Here is a 19,861-nt window from a genome sequence, read left to right as displayed (position 1 = left end):
CTTTAGGTGACTTTGGCTTGCTGTGTTACAGAACGTTCCAAGATGGTGGGAGTGCTTTATAGCTCTAGTGTCTCGTGGTCACGTGATCAGCGTCAGGCAGGAACCAGATCTTAAATTTAAATTTTAATCAATACACCTGCGTAGCGGCTTTTGCCAGTATGAGTCTAAATAAATGGCTTCCAAACTGGGGCGCACACACCCCAGGAAGAGACAGGAATGCACAGACTGCAGGAAGAAAATGTAATACTCCATATATTTACATCATTATTTGGTATGTCTTATTTAATATTTAATAACGAGGTAAAGTGTAGTAGACATATAGGTGTACACATAGAATATGCATGTTTCAATACTTTCCATCATTCTTACATAGCACTTAGCTTGTGCTTGGCATGTTACAAATATTGATTATCTAATGACTCCTTGAGGCACTCTTATTATCCCAGTTTTACACACGAAAGAACTAAGGGTAACTACCCCAAGGAAACGGGTATCGTAGTTGGTGGCAAAGCCGAGACTTTGAGTTGTAGGCGGTCTGGTTGCATCTTTGTACTTAAAGCTAAATAAGTGTCTTGGTAGGGAGGGCAATGTTTGTTACACAGACACCGAAATAGGGAAGGATGGGAAGAACTTAAAGAATTCCAGGCACAAGAGCAAGAGGAAAACCAACAGGATCACCTCCCCCCTTCATTTGTGGATAGAATAGGTCGGTGGACCCACTAATTCAACAACTGGCTCTCAACCTTAATGCTTTAATACAGCTCTTCGTATTGTGGTGATCCCCACCATAAAATTATTTGTGTTACTACTTCATAACTATAATTTTGCTGTTATGAATCACAATGTAAATATCTGTTCTCCGACGGCCTTAGGCGAACCCCTGTGATCCACAGGTTTAGAACTGCTCAACAAGAGGTTAAAAAAAAAATCCCTGAAATAATAAAGTTTACTCTAACTCAATTTCTACCCCTCCCCTGTTTAAATGGTGTGCTTTGGCCACCCCACTCGCCTAGATACCTGTGCTAGCTCTCCGCAGCGCCTAGTAAACGCTCATCTAACCCAGCGGTTATCTTAGCACGGAGTCCTAGGTACGCGAAGCAGTTGGCCGAGGCCCAGGCGCCAGGGAAGTTTTGAGAAGAGCAGAGCTCTTAGGCATGAGGTTATAGAGAAGCCTGCGGGACAAGAGTGCGGTGGGCGCAGACCCCTGGCTCGGGAGAAGCGACAGCAGGTGCTCCGCGCAAGGCCGAGCCGGGCGGGGCTGGCAGACGCGTTTGGGTGGCGAGATGCAAAGCCTTTCCTGTTCCTTAGGGAGGCGTGGAGGCAGCTTCCGCCCATTCTTCCAGAGAACTTCGCGGACTGCTTAAGAGCCCTTTCCGAAGGCTAGCCCGAGTCAGGAAAGTCAGGTCTGGCGACCCAGGATTGCCTCAGCCGGTTTCTGTGCGCGTCACCTCTGTGCAGAAGAGCGCGTTCCCCAACCCGGCCCCGGGGAGGCCCCCCAGTGGGTGTGGCCTCCGCTGAAGACCCCGCCCCTCGTGCGGTCGCGTGGGGATGGAGGGGCAGGGCAAGGCGATGGGCGGGGCGAGGGAACCGGGAAGAAAGGGCAGGGCCGGTGTGCTCGTGCCCGTGTTTGGCGCTTGGGCGGGGGCGCGCCAGTGCGCGCGCAGGAGGGAAGCCAGCCCGGACGGCCGTTGTCGGGTTCGACTGGAGGGGCGGTGAAGTCACCTGCGAGCGGTGCACCCGCCGCGTCCGAATCGCGCCGGCCTCGCGGGGCCCCACGCACCCTGCGAGGCTGGGGCCGAGGAGCAGGCAGAGTCCGCGCCCCGAGTCGGCGACGAGGAGGAGGAGGAGTCGCACCCTTGGCGCCGCCGCCCGCACCCGGGCGGGTAGGTACCATGGAGGTCGGGACGCACCGGGCGGCGGCGGGCTGGGGAGGGAGAAGCGAAACTTTGCGGGCGCCTGTCCCCGCGGGCCCGGGCCAGCCGTGGCGCGGGGAGGTGTTGGCCCGGGCGGCGGCGGCCGACGCCATGTTGGGGTCTGTGGGAAACGGGGCGCTCGGGCGGCTCCCCTCCGGGCAGGCGCTCGGGCTGGAACCGCCTCCGTCCCGCCGCGGCGGTCCGCGGGACGCCGCCCCGAGGGCCGGGACCGGGAACGGCGACTGGGGACTTGGACCTCGCGTCGTCCCTCGAAGTTGTGGGGCGCCAGGACTCAGGTCCCCAGATCGTGCGGTCTGAAAACTTGGCAGGGTCTGGGCGTCAGGGGCACGCTGTGTCCCAGCGGTGTTTTTTATACGACTTTATACGAAAATGGCACCACACAAGTTGGCTCTGATAGGGAGCAGTGGCTTACACGCTATTTGGAGTTTTTTTTTTTTAAGTTTTATGATCTTTTGACGAGTTTTTTTTTTTTTTTTAATGTTATTAAAGGCCGAGAGCTGGTTCCCTAAGTACTGGAGTAGCCTTGTATACTCCTAGAGTATTAAAGCAGCACGTTGTGTGAGTGTGCAGTGGAAATGAATAGAATTCAGGTTACATACACCTAAGCCGTAATTCAGACTCCCAAGTGCATTAAATTGGTAAATGCCTTCTTTGTTATGCTTTAGTACGTTGCCTAAGAGACTCGTTAAAGAAACATTAGAGTTGAAGGTTCAGTTGAAACGTTAAGGCACGTGTTGTCTTAAGACTAAAGTGAAATAGCCTAGTGTTGGCTCGTGCCCATATTGCGGAAACATCGCTGCGAGTTCTAGACCAGCCTTGGCTACTGCGTGAGCCTGATAGAAACAAGCCCTCCAAACCAGCCAACCACAACAAACAGAATAGGGTGCAGTGATCGATCTTGACATTTCAATTTTTTTCTTCTTTTTCCTTTTGGTTCCTTAAAAGTGCATGAGTTTTGAGCCCTTATCTGTTTACCCTGGTAGCTTAAGGGACGGGAGGGCTCAGGTTAATTTAGAATTAACAAAGGCTATTTTTAATCACCGTGGGTCGTGATAGCATTGGGAGGTGAATGGTATTAAGATGCTTATTTGGAAAGCTCCTTATAATCACGTCCCTCCGCCCCCCAAACGAAACTGGTGTACAGCATGAAGTAGCCTAGTAAATAAATACCCTTAAAAAAATAAAGACGGCTTTAAAATTTTGTTAAATGGGCGGAAAAGGCTCTTAACAATGCAAAAGCAGTAAACAGGCCATAGAGGCTTCCCTTATTTTACGCTTTAATTTTTTAAAATCACTCATCTGCATGGAGAAAGGGGAGGCGCTCGGCCCCAGACCTCACATGGAGAGGTCAGAAGACAAATTCCCTGAGTTTCTTCTCTCCACCATGTGAGTGTGGGGATGGTTGTCAGACCTGGGGGCCAGCTGCTATCATTATTTTCTGAGCCGCCTTTCTGACCCCTCTACTTTTAATTATATCTCTTTATTGTGTGTGTGCAAACGTGGACATTTGTGTGGTCACATGGTTCAACTGCGGAGGTCAAAGAGCTAAGGTGGGAGTTGCTTCTCTCTTTCCACCTTCTGCCCCTGAGGATAGAACTGAGGCTGTCAGGCCTGGCCTCGCCTCAGTGCCGTAACCCTCGGAGCCGTCTCCCTGCCCCTCTTCTTAGTCTTTAGTAGGTAAAAGTGCTTTCGTAGGTGTGTTGGTCAGCTTTCTTAGGCTTTTCTTTTCTTTTCTTTTCTTTTCTTCTCTTTTCTTTTCTTTTTTTCAGAGCTGGGGACCGAACCCAGGGTCTTGTGCTTGTTAGGCAAGCACTCTACCACTGAGCTAAATCCCCAACCCCAGCTTTCTTAGTTTTTTAAAAAAATTTTTTTCCTTTGAATTTTGCTCCCTATCAGGTCAGTTCCATTTCCTATATATTTATTTTTTGGACCAAAAAATTATTTATCAGAAAGAAGTTACTTGCCTGATACTGCAGATCTTAGCAGTCAAGCTGATGACTCTGTAGGCCTCTGTCTCTAGAGCAGAACATAGCACATCCCTATGTGGGCATTCTCTGCCTACCTTGTTCCTTCTTTTTTTTTTTTTTTTCGGAGCTGGGGACCGAACCCAGGGCCTTGTGCTTGCTAGGCAAGCGCTCTACCACTGAGCTAAATCCCCAACCCTTGTTCCTTCTTTTTATCACTTATCCTTCTCATTCAGGTTTCACTGTAACCTGCTGCTAACAGGCCCTAGTGCAAGGGTACGATGCTGAATTTCTTCTTCTTCAACCCTTTCGGAGGAACGCGGGGGTGTGAGTGGAGCGTGCCTGTCAGCACACTGAGGCCGAATTGCTGAGAGTGTGATTGAGATTCATAGTGAGACCATGTCTCAAAACCAACCAAAACCAGAGCAACCCTTAGACCTGTCTTCTTTGAAGCTTTCCGCCCACTGTGCAGTCATGCTTCCTCTTTCTCAGCAGGAATCTGTTCTCTTCCCCCTCGGTGTCCTAGAAGCACTGTATAGGTCTATAATGGCCTGCCCTAGACAGCAGGCATCGGGTGGGGTCCCGTTTGCTTGTTCTTCAGCAAGCTGGGGCGGAGCAGATGCTCAGGTGAGGTCTGAATGTTTTCACTGGAAATAGTCTTCATGAGCTCTGGATAGTTACGCGGCTCTGTAGTCTGCCCTATGTACCACGGACTCTGTTCAGTCGGTGGATGAGGTGCTTGAACTTTCTTTTTAGACATAATTAACTTTGGTGACTGAATTTTGGCATGGGCACACAGACTTGAATATTTATGAAATTTCCAGCAGACAGTGGACTGATGGGTAATTGTGATGGAGAAGCTGTGGATGGACAAAAGGATGAACAAAAATCAGTTTAAAATGTGGTTGAGGACTGGAGAGATGGCTCAGTGGTTAAGAGCACTGACTGCTCTTCCAGAGGTCCTGAGTTCAAATCCCAGCAACCACATGGTAGCTCACAACCATCTGTAATGAGATCAGATGCCCTCTTCTGGTGTGTTTGAAGACAGCTACAGTGTACTTATATATGATAAATAAATAAATCTAAAAAAAAATGTGATTGAAGTTTGCCCTTGATGGAATATTAGTGCCTGGAAAAGGAGAAGGTTATGTTTGTTTATAGGCGTTTAATTAAACAGTTTTGGTTGTGGTTTTGTCATAATAGTCTTAGAATTTCCTTTAAGAGCTCAGTGAGAAGCTATTTGAGAACCTGATTTTCTATTGATGTTGATCTTTTGAGACACAGCTTTACATGTAAGCTATTTGCTTAGATAGCACTCCTCAGACCAGTAGATAAATAAGAATTCTTCTCTCTCTGTCTCTCTGTCTCTGTCTCTATCTCTCTCTCCCCCTACCTCCCTCCCTGCCCCCAACAAGGTTTCTCTGTGTAGTCCTGGCCCTCCTGTGACTAGCTCTGTAGACCAGGCTGGTCTCTAACTCAGATCTATCTACTTGTCCCTGACTCCTGAGTGCTGGGATTAAAGGCCTGTGTCACCATACCTAGCTATGCTCTTGCTTTTCTAGGTTAAGGTGTTGGTCACTTTGTAAGGCCGAAAATTTTGGGTTCATTTCATGTCCTCACTTAAGTCTTTCTCAGTCTGTTTACTGGGGCAGGGTTTCATGTAGCCTAGGCTAGCCTCCAATATAAATGTGGCTAAGGATAACCATAGGCCCCCAATCTTGTCTCTAATAGACCTTCCCCACTGGACCTAGTACATTTTTTTGTTGTTGTTGTTGGTGCTGTTTTCCTCAGTGATCTTTTCAGGGTGATCTTGAATTCTCCGTTTTAGGCTTCTGCTTCCTCAGTGGTGGAGTCACAGGTGTGTGCCGTTCTAGGTCCCATAGTCAATCTGTGAAGCACAAAGTGGTGTGTACAGTTGAAGAGAACCTGAAAAGAGAATAGTGGGCATTAATAATTGTTATGAGCACACTAGAAAAGCAACGTGAATGCAAGAAAGACTGAACCAGTCACCTGAGTCCTGGCATTTCCTGCTTGTTAGCTACATTCCTGAACAAAATTCTTCATTCTCTGAGCTCCACTGGAGTCCTTCGTAAAAAGATGTCTGTGAAAGTGCCTGGCACACGGTAGTATCCTCTCGCTGATTTTCTACTTAGCAGCCAACATCTCATGGATGACAACTGAGTCTACCTCTGTTCTGGGATCCTGTTCATGCTGGCATTTCTAGTATTGTGGATCAAGTGTTGTCTTGTGGGTTCTCTGAAGGACGTCAGGATAAATGAGCCGACCAGTTCCTCCTTTCTGCAGCACCTAACACACATAGGTCTTGCCTTAGACTTCCCCGGCACCTCGCCTCCCTTTTCATGTGTATTCAGTCAGTTCCTGACTGTTGTATGTGTCTACTGCTCTTCAGCCCCTCCCCTTTTCATTCCTAGTCTCCATGGTTCTTTATTACCCGTGTGAAAATGATTTTGTTGTCGTGTCTTAGTCACATAGGACACTGGTTTAACTGTGATGATGTATTCAAGCGTGTGTATGATGGACGTTGATTACATTCACTTGGAGACTGCTGTAATACTCTTGCTTTCTTGGCTTCCAATCTGTCTTCACATTCTCTTCAGTTCATCCTGTGTACTGTTCCCTATTTAAAAAACCCTTTAGTTCCCATTGCCTGTATATTCAAATCTAAATTCTTCAATCTTAAATTCTCTGATTGTGTCTGTTTTTAAACTTCATTTTTAATTATGTGTATTTGTGTTTGTGTAGATGTGTACACCGGAGAGCAGGTGAGGAGGAGGGGTGCCGGGTTTCCTGGAGCGGGAGTTGTAGGTGATTGAGAAACACCTAAGATCCGTGCTTAGGACTAAACTTGGGCCCTCTCCCGGAGCAGGTTGCTTGTAGCCCAGAAGGCCTCTCTGTGCACTGTATAGCTGTAGATAAGCCTGGATTGAGTGATCCTTCTGCCTCATTTTCCCAAATGCTGGGGCTCTAGGCATGTGCCACCGTACCCAGCGTCAGTCCATGCTCTCTTTCGCAGCTCATCACCTACTTAGTTTACCAAGATTAATATTCTTGCAGTAGCAAGGTGATTAAGAGGCGAGAGCTAGTCTAGTGCTGTTAGACCCTAACGATCGATACTGCTGTTCCTAGAACCTGGTGGTGTTCTCTAATCTGCACTTGTATTCCCTGACAAACGCACATCTGTGCACTCTTGAGTACACACACACACACACACACACACACACACACACACACACTATTATTTTAAATTAGTATTCCACTACTACACTTCCTGCTTGCTTGCTTCCCTTCTCTAAGCCTGGGCTTAAGTGTCTCTTCTCCTGGTGTAGACATAGGTGCCATCATCTAATTCCCGAATTGGTTTAACCTACTGTTTTAAATAAGAATTTTAATATTTTGAAATTATACTTATATCCTTCCTTTTTCTCCTTTACACCACCCTTGTTCTCAAGTTTGTAGCCTCTTTTTCTTTGTTACTTCCTTCCTTCCATCCATCCATCTGCTTCTGAATACATGATATACTGCTCAGCCTTTGCAGTTTTACCTGTGTGAGTGTGATCGCGGGCTGACTTCTTGGTATTGGGTAACTGAGGAGGTGGTTCTGACCTGGGAAGGAACGTTTTCCAGCTTCCAGCATTCTTGTTCCTGTAGTTCTTTGAGTAGAGCTGACACCGCCAGAGCCTTCCCTTCCACCTTAGCATGTCCGCTGCTGACGTCATTGTTCAAGGTCTGTTCATGAAGCCACGTTGATGAGAATATGTATCTTCTCTGACATTTCTGGGAGACACAATCTCACAGGAAACCTATGGCTCTTACAGTCCTTCTGTCCTTCTGTCCTTTGTTCTGCAATCACCCATAAATAGTCTGAGATGTAGGAATTGTCTTATGGATGTGACCCTTGGGTCGGGTACTGTACTGTGATGTCTTGTTTGGTTGTGGATTGCTCTAATGGTCTCAATCTGTTGCAAAGACTCGTTTCTTTAATGAGGGGTGAGAAGTACACTTACCAGTGGGTATAGGAATAAAGATTTAAAATGTACTCAGGGGTCAAGCTGGTTCAGTTTATAAAGTGACAATAACAAAACTCCGACACTAGCCATGAGAAGCCATGTTTTGAATTGTTGGTCAGAGTTGAAGAGACTCCCAAAACATTACAGGCTCTACTGCCCTTGGTTGCCTCCCTGAGGTAAAAGTCCATATTGCTGATGACGCCATGCACTTTTTTGACACAGAACACAGAGGGAGCTGAGCTGGATCTGACCTGAAGGCCTCCTTCATTAGGACTAGGCTGGTACCAGAAGGCACTATACAAGCTTCTAAGAGAAGGAGCAGCCAACAGTCCTACCTAGTAATTATGCCTCTGGACATAGCAACCAGTGTGGCACAATAATCATAAGGGTGCACTAGTGGCATGCATGCCCTCCTGGTAGCCAGCACTCTCCAGTGGGACCTCAGGCCTACTTAGCTGGAGAGAAAATATGCCTGGGACAGGAAACATATCCCCAGCTGGTGAAGTAATGGGTCTTGGAGGAGAACCTACTTCTTTTGTTTCAAGATTTGGGCCTAGATATCTACATGATCAGAATTATCACTGCTCAGCTCTTAGCCCTGAGACTGGTTTTGTGTGTTGTCTGGTGTTTTTGTGTGTTTGCTGGTTCTTCGCTTCTCTGCTATTAGACTTTGAGTGCAGAGGTTTTAGTCTTCATTTTCTATCTAGTACATTGAAGTAGCAGATCCCTTTCTTACTGGCTTTTTTGGGGGTTGGGGGTGGGGGTTGTTTTTAAGATAGGATCTTAAATATACAGCCCTGGCTGGCCTGGAAATTGATTTGTAGACCAGGCTGGCCTTGAACTCACTGGAATCTACCTGTATCTGACTCTTGAATGCTTGGGTTTAAGGTGTGCCATTTTTCCCTTTGCAATTATTTTCGTCATGCTCTTTCCCATAGACACACCTGCATTGTATGCACGTGTGAGGTCACCGCAAAGCTTTTTAGTTATGAGTGTCTTGTTTACTAGAGGTTTGCGCAGTGCCAAATGGCTAGTGGCTGATTCACCGCTTGGAGCCCATTGACAGTTTTCTCTGGCTTTCTTGCTTCCACCTTACTTAAATTTATACCCCCCCATCCCCGCCCCTCCCATGCTCAGTGCGCGTTGTGCTTCTGGCCTACATCTCCAACTGCAGGTTAGTTTTGGCTTTACTCTTTTTTTTTTTTTTTTTTTTTTTTTGGCTTTACTCTTACACAGCGTTAGTCATAGTGCCTCACCTCCAACTCCAGCCCTAAGACCCATGTGGCCCAGATTGACCTGGAACTTAAAACTCTCTTCTGCTGCTTTTAGCCTTCTAGATGGTAGACTGTAGGCCCGTTAGACCCCGTCAAAAGCATTGTCTTTCATTGTTTGCAAGGTTATTTTAGGGAGGACTAGATGAAATCAGGCTAGCCCTGAGGTTGAAGAAGGAAGTCTTGGGAACTGAGGTGGTGTGGTCAGACACCTTGTCCTCTTGTCTTTAACTTCAGTAACTCCCCCACCTCCACTGCAACTTTGTGCAGGTAGCTGAACAAAACGAAAAGAACAACTTTTGACTCCAGGGTTTTCTGTCTTTACTTAATGGGTTTTGTTTTCATTTTGTTTGTTTTGTGTTTCTCTTTCCTATTGAAATTTCACTTGTTCTTTCAGATGGTAAGATGGTAAGTTGTGTGTGCCTCGTGCTTTCTCACTTCCTGCTTCCTGCTTTGTTGATTGATTATTACAATACTCCGCCATTTGTGCGTACATTAAAGTTGAATGTAAGCCTCCTCTGCCTGTGCGTGTTCAGTCTTCTTTCCGACCAAATATACAGTGAACACTTTACAAGTGTGTGAATCATACTAAGCGTTGGCTGTGCCGAGGAGGCTGGGGTGGCTCAGCCAGCTCTGGGGTCGCTCAGTGCCCTCAGAGTTGGCAGCACCGTGCTGCTGTTCTTGTCACTTTCATCTGAATTCTGTCGAAATGAAATACACTTGTATTGACAAAATAGCCGGGCTTTTTGGAAAAAGGAACTCATAGGTTATTGTGACATTGAGGGTTTCTTTTTCTTAAATAGGAACGTCCATGCTGAATGTTTAGAATTCATAATTAGATGTGGTTGGATTACATTTGCTTGTCAGTCTGAAATCTGTGGATCCAGTGAAGCGCTTGATGAGTGGGGCAAAGTTCCCATTTTTTTTTGTTTTTCGTTTTTTGTTTTGAAGATTAGCAGGCTTTTAAGATGTAGTTGGTAGGGGTTGGGGATTTAGCTCAGTAGTAGAGTGTTTGCCTAGCAAGCGCAAGGCCCTGGGTTCAATCCCCAGCTCCAAAAAAAAAAAAAAAAAAAAAAGATGTAGTTGGTTTTCAGCAAACTCCAGATTGAGAGACTGCTGTTACTTGTAACTGCTAATCATATTCAGCTCTGTGTGTCCTGGCAGGCACAGTGCAGCAAGTTTGTGGGTGCTGTTGGGAATACATAATTGTAGGAAATACTGTTTTTGTTTTCAGGAACTCCCAAATCTATTTGGAATAACATGTATCCAAATGTTACTGAAACCCTGTGTTTTAAGTGGTGTGGAGAGTGAAGGTGAAGCTGTGTCTGGGTGCCGGGCCTTGGTCTGAGTCCTTCCTCAGGGACCGGTGAGAGTTCAGCAGACAAAGACTAGAGAGATGGGGCGGGAGGCCCAGAGCCCATTGCTGCTGACAGTCTGGTTTGATGTTCAACAGAGACAACATGGAATGGTGGGAAAGAAAGCTTTGAGCACGGTTAAGGATTCAGTGACTTGCCTCTCTTGGCCTGGGGGTCTGATTTTTAAAGAGAGTTCCTGGACGTAAGAATGTTAATCTTGCTTTCTTTAGGACGACTAGCTGTTTGAGACTAAAGGGTTCTTGAGGAGCTTGAGGTCTGCATTCTACTCTCCTGAACAGACTTTAAAAACAAGCAGCTCGGTGCGCTTGTTCTGTGTTTCTGGTCTAGTGTGACTCTGTCCTGTGCAGCATTACTTCTTAGCCTGTTTGAGACCACTTTTATCACACTGAGACCTAGTCAGAACCTTGCTTTTTAGTACTTTGGGAATCCTTTGCATGTCTTACTCTGGGGCAAACCTCTGTCCTTTCTGACTCCTGCTCAGCCTCGGGGTTATGTTAGTGGCAGGGATGTGAAGGTTTTTAATATTTTCTCTAGTGGATGAGCGACAAAGTAAACGATGCTATGCAGTGTTTTTGGAGGCACTGTTGGCAATGTCAGATTTTTAGGAACTTCCCAGTCTGTTTGGGATAAGCATATATCGAAATTTGAGCCTATGGGTGAAATAAAGCCCTCCTGGAAATGTTAATTTTTTTCTTTTTTTTTTTCCCCTTTGGTCAGTGGCCTTTCCTAGAGATCCATTATTAAAGGTCTACATCAGCAATCTAGTTCTTCAAGTAGCAGGGAGTACAGAAGAGACCACGCATCTCCATCAGCCCATTAAACATAGCAAGCTGTGACATCATAGAAAAGTCGTTTAACTTACAGCATTCTAAGTGTATGAATGTTTTACCTGCATGGATTTGTGTGCACCACAAGGATGCCCGGTATCTGTTGAGGCCAGACACCCTGGGTCTGGAGTCACACATAGTTACAAGCTGCTGAATGGGAGCTCGGAATTGGACCCCAATCCTCAACAAGGACACATGCTTTTAACTCCTGCTCCACCTCCCCAGCCTGCTTGACTGGACATTCAGTCCTCCTCACTCAGCTTCCTGAATGAGTTAGGAAGGATACTAAATGTATATTACTCTACATGCCTTTTTTTAAACAGCCATTTTATGACTTGATTTATATTTACTTATTGATTTGGCAGAATGAATTATTTTCACCTAACACCATCATTATTATCATTGGTTTTCGAGACAGGCTGGCTGTCCTGGAATTCACTCTGTAGACCTTGTTGGCGTCAAACTCAGAGAGATTCACCTGCCTCTGCCTCCTGGGCGCTGGGATTAAAGGCGTGCACTCCCACTCCCCATCTTCATTTACCCAACATTATTACATGAAAGAGTAAAGGGAATATGTCTAGTAGGCATTGGTCGTGTGTGGGTTTTTTCCCCTTTCATGATTGAGGTTGTGAAATAACTCACCTTTATAGTAATAGGAAGATCTGGATCCTAGGAGAGATTTTTAAGTTAATGTTGTTTCTCTATAATATGATTCAAATCTTGAAGTTTCATTTTCTCTCAGCTAGTAAAATATAGCACTGATAAGTTTGAACATAAATACAGACTTTTGTTCCGTTTTCTTACCTGCAGTCAGCCTATCCCTTTACAGTGCATGTTAGCAGTGATTTTCTACCAGGGAGAACTCTTAGTGACAGGCCAGGGAAGCCTAGACTCTTCCTGTTGATTGGAAAAGCAAATTCACCAAATTTAGTTTGCTCAAGTATCGAGTACTTCTTTGTTTTAGTATCCCAGTCCTTTACTTAGACCTTTCTTCAGTAATCTGCTGTGCTGGTTATTAGACTGTGTGGTTGTGAAAAGAAGGCAGGCGTTTAGAGCGTCTTTTTGGCTGCATGGACTGAGGGAGTCGTGGGGCTGGCTGCATTCTAGGCAGTGTTCTGCCTTGCTGTGTGGTTTGTTCCAGCAGGTGCTGGAGACTGAAGCAGGGCTCCACCGCTGAGCTCGGTGCAGGCTGCACTGTTTGTTTCCGAGGTCACTTCCCAGGGTTCACAGCCTTGTCCCCTGTTTTCTCTAACACTCAGTTCACAGGAGCTCACTTTAAAGTATTGATCCGGAGACGCAGTAGTCAGCTGTGGGGTTGACGCAGTAGTTTGCAGGCTCTGACTTAGTGGTAGAACTTGGTGTAAATGGGAATCCAGCCGGCCCACTGTTTATGTAGGGTCAGTGTTTAAAGACAGAAAGTACCTTGACTGAGATGGCTGCTGCTGCTGCTGCTGCTGCTGCTTCTTTTGTAAACCAGACCTTTTGGCTCATAGTTTATTGGGGTTTTTTTCCCCTTCTGTAGCCCATCGGATTTGAATATTGGTCTTTAGTAATGTCAGAAGCCGTAAGTATGAGTAAAAAATAAAGTAAATTCTGCCAGGCATAGTCCACATGTCTTTAACTTCAGGCAGAGGTCTCCGAGCTCCACACCAGCCAGGTCTGCACAGTGAAACCTGTCTAGGAAGGAAGGAAGGAAGGTCAGACATGAGTCTGTGAGGATGAGATTAGACGTTCTCATTGTCTGCAGGAAGAACAATGGTCTTGACAGGTGGGTCTGCTCTCCATTGTAAATAGATAGGAGGATCCTTTGTCGTCTAGGTCTGCTTCTTCCCCCAGTATCACATTTTAACAGATGGGAAGCGTATCCTATCCCACTGAGTGTGTTTAAGACATGCATGGACAGTGTAAATGAGGTTCTTGTCAGAATAGGACGGTTTTTCTTCCTAGTCCTTTAGAGTCTGGAATTCGTTCCCAAGATCATGTTAAAGATGGCAATTAGATGATCTCTTTTAGGCTTCACTGCAGCCAGTGGTGGGCATGGATTTCAGTCCTTTGGTAAAGAAGTGGGACAAACATGGAGGATGGTTTTTTGTTGCCATTAGGTGTGTTAGAGGAGAGATGCTAACTACGATTTGAAGGGTGATTAAGAGGTAGCTGGAGTTATAAGTTGTAAGGAAAACAGTGAAATCCACTTACACAGAGTAATGTTTGCTTCAAATGCTGTGTTTTAGGCAAGGAATGACTTAGGTTGAGGTGAAGAGAAGTCCAGTAATAGCTGGATGCGGTGACAAATGCCTATTGTTCTGGTACTCAGGAGTCTGAGGTAGGGCATGGCAAGTCAGGACCAGCTTGGGCTGAATAGTATAAGAGCCAATCTCAAAAACAAAACAGTTAAAACCAAAAGCCAACCTTACACATGATGCTAACGGTTACAGATTTTAAAGATCCAGGGAATCACTTCAAGTGACAGCAGGAACAACCAAGCATTTTAGAGATGGCTGCCTACACATTGACTCAGGAGGTGAGGCTGGCAGCAGTTGGGAGAGCATTGGGGGAATCCAGGTGAGGACATTAGGGCCGAGGCTCCGGAGTTATGGGCGGCTTCTTGGGAAAGCTGGAGTTGTGGGTTTTAAGTGTTCTTTGGATTCTGTTCTCCAGAATCCCGCTGAGGTTCAGTTTCATGGAGCCAGGTTATCTTGTGGAATTAACTTGTTTTTGATTGTCCCGTTGTTTTACTTGTGCAGGGTATAAATGACCCACACTGTGATCTCACTTGAAGTAGAGGCAGGAGGACTGTGTTCTAGGCCTACCGGGGCTGCCCGGGAAGACTCAGCAGGTTTTACGCACAGTTTAGCATGTTAGTGATTATTTTAGAAGGAAAGAAAACAAGATTACTTGCCTTTGGAAAAATCAGTGCCTTGGTAGATGACATTTTGTTAATCCCTTATAGGAATGTATACTTTGCGTGTGCTGATTTCTTTTCTTTTTCCCCTAAAGGTTATTAGCAAAAGATGGTGGATCGCCTGGCGAACAGTGAAGCAAACACCAGACGCATAAGTATTGTGGAGAGCTGTTTCGGGGCAGCCGGTCAGCCCTTGACCATCCCTGGGCGGGTGCTTATTGGAGAAGGAGTATTGACTAAGCTGTGCAGAAAGAAGCCGAAAGCAAGGCAGTTTTTCTTATTTAATGATATTCTTGTATACGGCAATATTGTTATCCAGAAGAAAAAATACAACAAACAACACATTATTCCCTTGGAAAATGTCACCATTGATTCTATCAAAGATGAAGGGGAATTACGGAATGGATGGCTTATTAAGACACCGACTAAGTCGTTTGCAGTTTATGCTGCCACTGCCACGGAGAAGTCAGAGTGGATGAACCACATAAATAAGTGTGTCAGTGATTTACTCTCCAAAAGTGGGAAGACGCCTAGCAACGAGCACGCTGCTGTCTGGGTTCCCGACTCGGAGGCCACCGTGTGCATGCGCTGTCAGAAAGCAAAGTTCACACCAGTGAATCGGCGGCACCATTGCCGCAAATGTGGCTTTGTTGTTTGTGGTCCCTGCTCTGAAAAGAGATTTCTCCTTCCCAGCCAGTCTTCTAAGCCTGTGCGGATTTGTGACTTCTGCTATGACCTGCTTTCCACGGGGGACATGGCCGCGTGTCAGCCGACTAGATCAGACTCTTACAGTCAGTCGTTGAAGTCTCCTTTAAATGACGCATCTGATGACGACGATGACGATGATAGCAGTGACTGAGGACATGCTGTGAAGTATTTAATTGACTGTCTGAGAATCAGCTTTGGGGGAAGTGTAAAACTCCTGGCTCCCTCAGTTTTGCTCTCGCCAGGACTGCCCGAGAAGGTCTTACTTACTCTCTGTGCCTGTATCCTGTAGAAAGCATCCGATAGGGGCTTGGCTTTCTACTCCTTATTTCTAGATGATTTTCTTGTAAGTTGGAAAGATGTTTATTTAACAGATCTTGTATCACATTTCCCCCTGATTTGGAAAAACTAAAAGCACAGAATGGTGGGAACCTCGACATCTGTGGCTTTTCCCCAAGCATTCTATGTAATGGTTAAGACACCAGTGACACAACATGGGTTGGAAATTCCTCATTACTTCTCTTTTCTCAATACCGAGTGGTGCCTTACTGTGGCAGCATTGTCACTGAAATCAACGTACACCCTACCTTCTTACTTCTTTGATGCATTTAAACACACTGGTGCTCTTACAGGTGGAAAATGAATGTTTGATCAATGTAGGTGAGAATATTTATTTGACAGCTACCAGGAACTAAATTTTGAGGTATCTCCTTATATAAATACATATTTTTCATAAAATAGTTGCAATTATATTTTTATGTCTTTTAGGCACCAAATGATAATGGTCACTTGTATGCTTAAAGCTAGCCAGATGCCACTCTTTGGAATTTGATTTGAAATTCATCACTAGTTAGAAGTGGCGTATTCCACTGGCTTTCACTTTCCTAAGATATTTTTACATAGAACTATTTGCTTTACATTATTTCCTAAAGGAAAAATCTGAGGAAACCCCTATTTTTCCCACACAGGGTTTCTCTGTGTAGCTTTGCTTGTCCTGGAACTCGATGTTGACCAGGCTGGCCTTGAATTCTCAGAAATCATCTGCCTTTGCCTCCCCAGGCACCACTACCACCTGGCAAAAATGAAAAGTTTTTAGAAAATTCTCACAGTAGAACATGGAATCATACAGATCTGGAAGAGATCAGAGTTTGACTAGATTTCCTGTCTGCAAGCATTGTCAATTTTTTTGTGTGAAATTATCTTGATTTACAGGTGGTGTTGTATTTTACAGAGTTTATGAAGCCCCAAACAATTTTTATTTTTGTAAAACAATTGTATGTTTAATCTGTTTCTGAAATCATTTCACGGTATATGGAGATAGAGTAGCAGTTGATATTTCTAGATTGCAGCATCGATGAGGTTGCTTTGAGAACTGGTAGTTGCTCTCTTTATGTTTGGAGACGGCTGTTGGGCTGTGGGCCTGCTCTCTGCACAGCGCTCTCTGCACAGCACTGGCCATGCTGTGCACATTCTGGCCATTGGCGTGCTGCAGTAACTAGGTTTTCAAATGTGGGAAACCAGCAGGCAGAAAGGTTTTTGTTTTTGTTTTTGTTTTGTTTTTTCCAGAGTTCTTTTCAAACTCCACCCCCTTTTCAAAATTTAAAACATAATTCTGCAGATGCCCTGGAGTTTGATTCAGTACCGTGTGAATGGAAGAGTCATTGTTACTTCGCCGTGTGGTTACAGTACTAATCTTACTTTTCTGTTCAGATCTGAAAGTGTGTGGCTGTATGGGTCTGTCTCCCTGCAGGAAATGAGGAAAGCACAGTAGAGCATGGCCTGGGGGCTCCGTTCCTGCTTTTTGTCTTGGTTGGTTTTACTGTCAAATGGAATTTTGTTTCAGAGCAGCACATATGTGTAGTCAGTAAGCGTGTTTGAAAGGACCATAAAAATCAGAGAAATGCTGGTGGAAACTTGCAAATTCAGGAACCAAGGGGAAATGTCCTGAGATAACATTTGCATTGTTGACCTTTGTTGATTGTTTTTACAGTAAAAATATTTTGCAGCTTGTTTCCTGTGTTTTTATACTGTAACTAGAAGATGTTCTTCCTTTTCTCACTGAGATATTATGCGTAGTCCCACCTTCTTATTATTAGCTGTGGATGCCCAGCATGTAGGCACTGATGGGGAGTTGGGGTTTTTGATGATAGGGTCTCATTTAGACCAATCTGGCCTCAAATTCACTATGTACCAATAAAGTACGAAGCTGAGAATTCCCTTGAGCTGATCCTCCTGCCTCCGTGTCCTGAGTACTAGATTAGCAGGCTGGGCTGACACCTTGTTTACTGAGCACTGGGTCTGGAAGTGAGGTCTTCTAGGTAAGCACCCCACCAGCTGAGCCACACTCCAGCCCTGTCCTCTCCAGGACAGGCTAATGCGGGATTGGCAGAATCGCTTCCCAGATCTTTTTTTTTTTCTTTTTTTGATTTGGAAACCCCTATTTATTGATCCTCAAACCCAATTCAAAGCTATGCACAAGGTGTCCAGGCCTTTGACCTCGAGGCCACGGCTGCACTTGCCGAAGGCTTGCCTGCCTCTCCGCTCCATTCTGCTTGCTAAGACGCTTTCGACCTCCAAAGACTGCACGGGTGATCGTCATCAGATACGGGGAAACCAGGAAAAACCAAAGTTTCTCCGTAGGCGGAGGTGAGCCCCACAGCCAGTCCAATGCCAGATCCCGGTAACAGGGTTTTCTCTCTTACCGTTGGGTAGGATCCTAGGAGCCTTATTGCTCCATGAAATGACCATTCCTGTAACACTTGTGAGCAGCCACAATGTGGTAAAAATGGCCGGTTGGTGCAGCCACCCAAAGCAAGGTGTATGCTTAGGTGGCCTCTCCTAGATGCAGGCTCTGCAGACCGGGGTGTGTCGGTGAGCCGGCTGCTCTAGGCTGCCCCCTCTTGGTAACTCCTAACATCTTAGTTTCCGGAAGGTAGAACGACCAGGGAGATTGGGTGGCTCGCACTGCCCCCTTTGCTATCCAGTTTTATTAAGTAATCCACATTAAAATGGTAGTTGAAAAGCTTTGGTGATACAAGTTTATTGGGGGAAAAAAAAGAATTTACCACTTTACCAGGCGTTTGTGCGTGTGCCTGTGAGTTTGTTTGGAGAAAATATAATTGTGTGCCTTTGTTAACTTACCAATTTTATTTGAAACATTCTCCATTTTACCTACCTGCAATTAATCTGTTTTGAGATGTTCGGTTCAATGAGTCATAGTCATTAAAGCTGTCAACTATGTGACACTTTATCATGCCCTGCCCCTGAGGCACTCCATGATTACTGCTCGATCCCCTGGCCTTAGGCAACCACGGTCTGTCTGTTTTTGCCCTTTTGGGGGTTGAAGGGAACCCATTTAGTTTACTAATGATCTCATGGTTCATTTGTATAGCGTTAATGAACACTTAACATTCTTATTACCAAATAACTTTTTCAGTTACATGTGTGTGTGCGTGAGTGTGCACACACTCCTTCCACTCTCTTGGGTCAGGGTGTGTGTGTGTGTGCGCGCGCGTCTGGCTTGCTTGTGAGAGCCATTTGTATGTAAGTGTAAGGCTTGGAGAGAGTATTGTCACGTCTGGAGCTGGAGTTAACAGGCAATTGTAAGTTACCAGATAAGGACAATTGTCCCCGATTATCTGGAACCCAAGCAAGCAAGCACTCTTAGCTGCTCCCATCACCTTAGCCCTTCCTCCCTTCCCTTGTTTTCTAATTTACATTCCTACCCAGCATGCCAGAGTTCCCTTCCCCAGCACGTGCTGCTACTCATCTTGATAATAGCCATGTGAGCTCATCGTGGGTTTGTTCCCCAGTGATTAGTGACAACTGACCATCTTTTAAAAAAATAGACGTGTTAATGTGTTGGATGCCTTAAGAGAAATCTCTGTAGTTAAGTCCGTTCTAGTGACTGGGCAGAAAAGGCAAACTCAGTGCAGTTCTTAGTGAGACTGGCTTTGCTTCTGGCATGTTCTAGAAGATGGATGGTGTCTGTCTTCCGAGCCTACCCACCCCACATTCAAAAGTGTAATTTACCCACTGATCGGAAGAGAGGAAGCTCATGAAGTTCACCAGTGTTTTATTTGTCTGGAAATTTCTAATGAGTTTTCTGTTTCACTAGAAGACAGTTCCTAACCCTTTCTGGAGGCACCGAGGGGTGTCTTTTGTGAATCAGTAACTAGAGTCAATTAGAAAACACAGGAGGAAAGCCTGGTAACCAAGGCAAGATTAAGCAATTGTTTCCAAAATAACGACAGAAGAAAAAGGGATTAAGCTTCATCAGAATTAAATTTGTGCTTCAAACAATTCCATCAAAAATCCTGGAAAGACCTGGCCATGGTGGTACATTATGGCTGTAATCCTAGCACTTAGGAGTCTGAGGAACCAGGAGGGTCAGAAATTCCAGTCCAGCTCAGTCTTGCTAAATTAGCAAGACTTGTCTCAGAAAAGGGGAAATGTGAAAAAAACAAAACAATATTTGCAAATTGTGTGTTGGATCATAGGATACGTAGGAAAAAGATAACATTTATCACTAACACTGATGCTGTCTACACGTGATGTGGCTCCAGGACTCAGGAGGCTGGACACAGCCCTCATAGTCAGGATGTTGAGTGGGAAACCAGCCAAGATTCTTCTGTCCCAAAGATAAAACACTAAAATACCTAATTTTAAAATAGGTAAAGTATACCCAAGCTACCCCCTGAACTCGCTATGTAGCAGAAGGATGGAAGTCTGGTTTCCAGCACCCACTTCAGGCTAACTAGCCTGAGGGGACCCATTCCTCTATGCTGGCCCCCAAGGGCAGCCAAACACATGGCATACACTCACGCAGGCAGAAACATAAATCCTTTTTAGACG

At 45.4% G+C, this 19,861-nt stretch overlaps 1 protein-coding gene across 2 annotated transcripts; it reads left to right on the top strand.

The window, feature by feature from the left end:
• The first annotated feature begins 24 nt into the window (after positions 1-24).
• Positions 25-17,017, top strand: Plekhf2 (pleckstrin homology and FYVE domain containing 2). Of its 2 annotated transcripts, none has more exons than XM_006237872.4 (2): positions 25-1,898; positions 14,398-17,017. In XM_006237872.4, the coding sequence occupies exon 2, from the start codon at positions 14,412-14,414 to the stop codon at positions 15,159-15,161; it is 750 nt and encodes a 249-aa protein (XP_006237934.1). In that variant the 5' UTR covers positions 25-1,898; positions 14,398-14,411; the 3' UTR covers positions 15,162-17,017.
• Positions 17,018-19,861: the final 2,844 nt, after the last annotated feature.

This window comes from Rattus norvegicus, chromosome 5, assembly GCF_036323735.1.
Source record: "Rattus norvegicus strain BN/NHsdMcwi chromosome 5, GRCr8, whole genome shotgun sequence".
In the NCBI taxonomy this organism is placed as follows: Eukaryota; Metazoa; Chordata; class Mammalia; order Rodentia; family Muridae; genus Rattus; species Rattus norvegicus.
The sequence above is the reverse complement of the archived record's forward strand: the minus strand, read 5'-3'. Positions and strand labels throughout refer to the sequence as shown.

Coding starts and splice junctions, on each gene's coding strand:
- Plekhf2 (XM_006237872.4), top strand. CDS start 14,412: ATGGTGGATCGCCTGGCGAACAGTGAAGCAAACACCAGACGCATAAGT.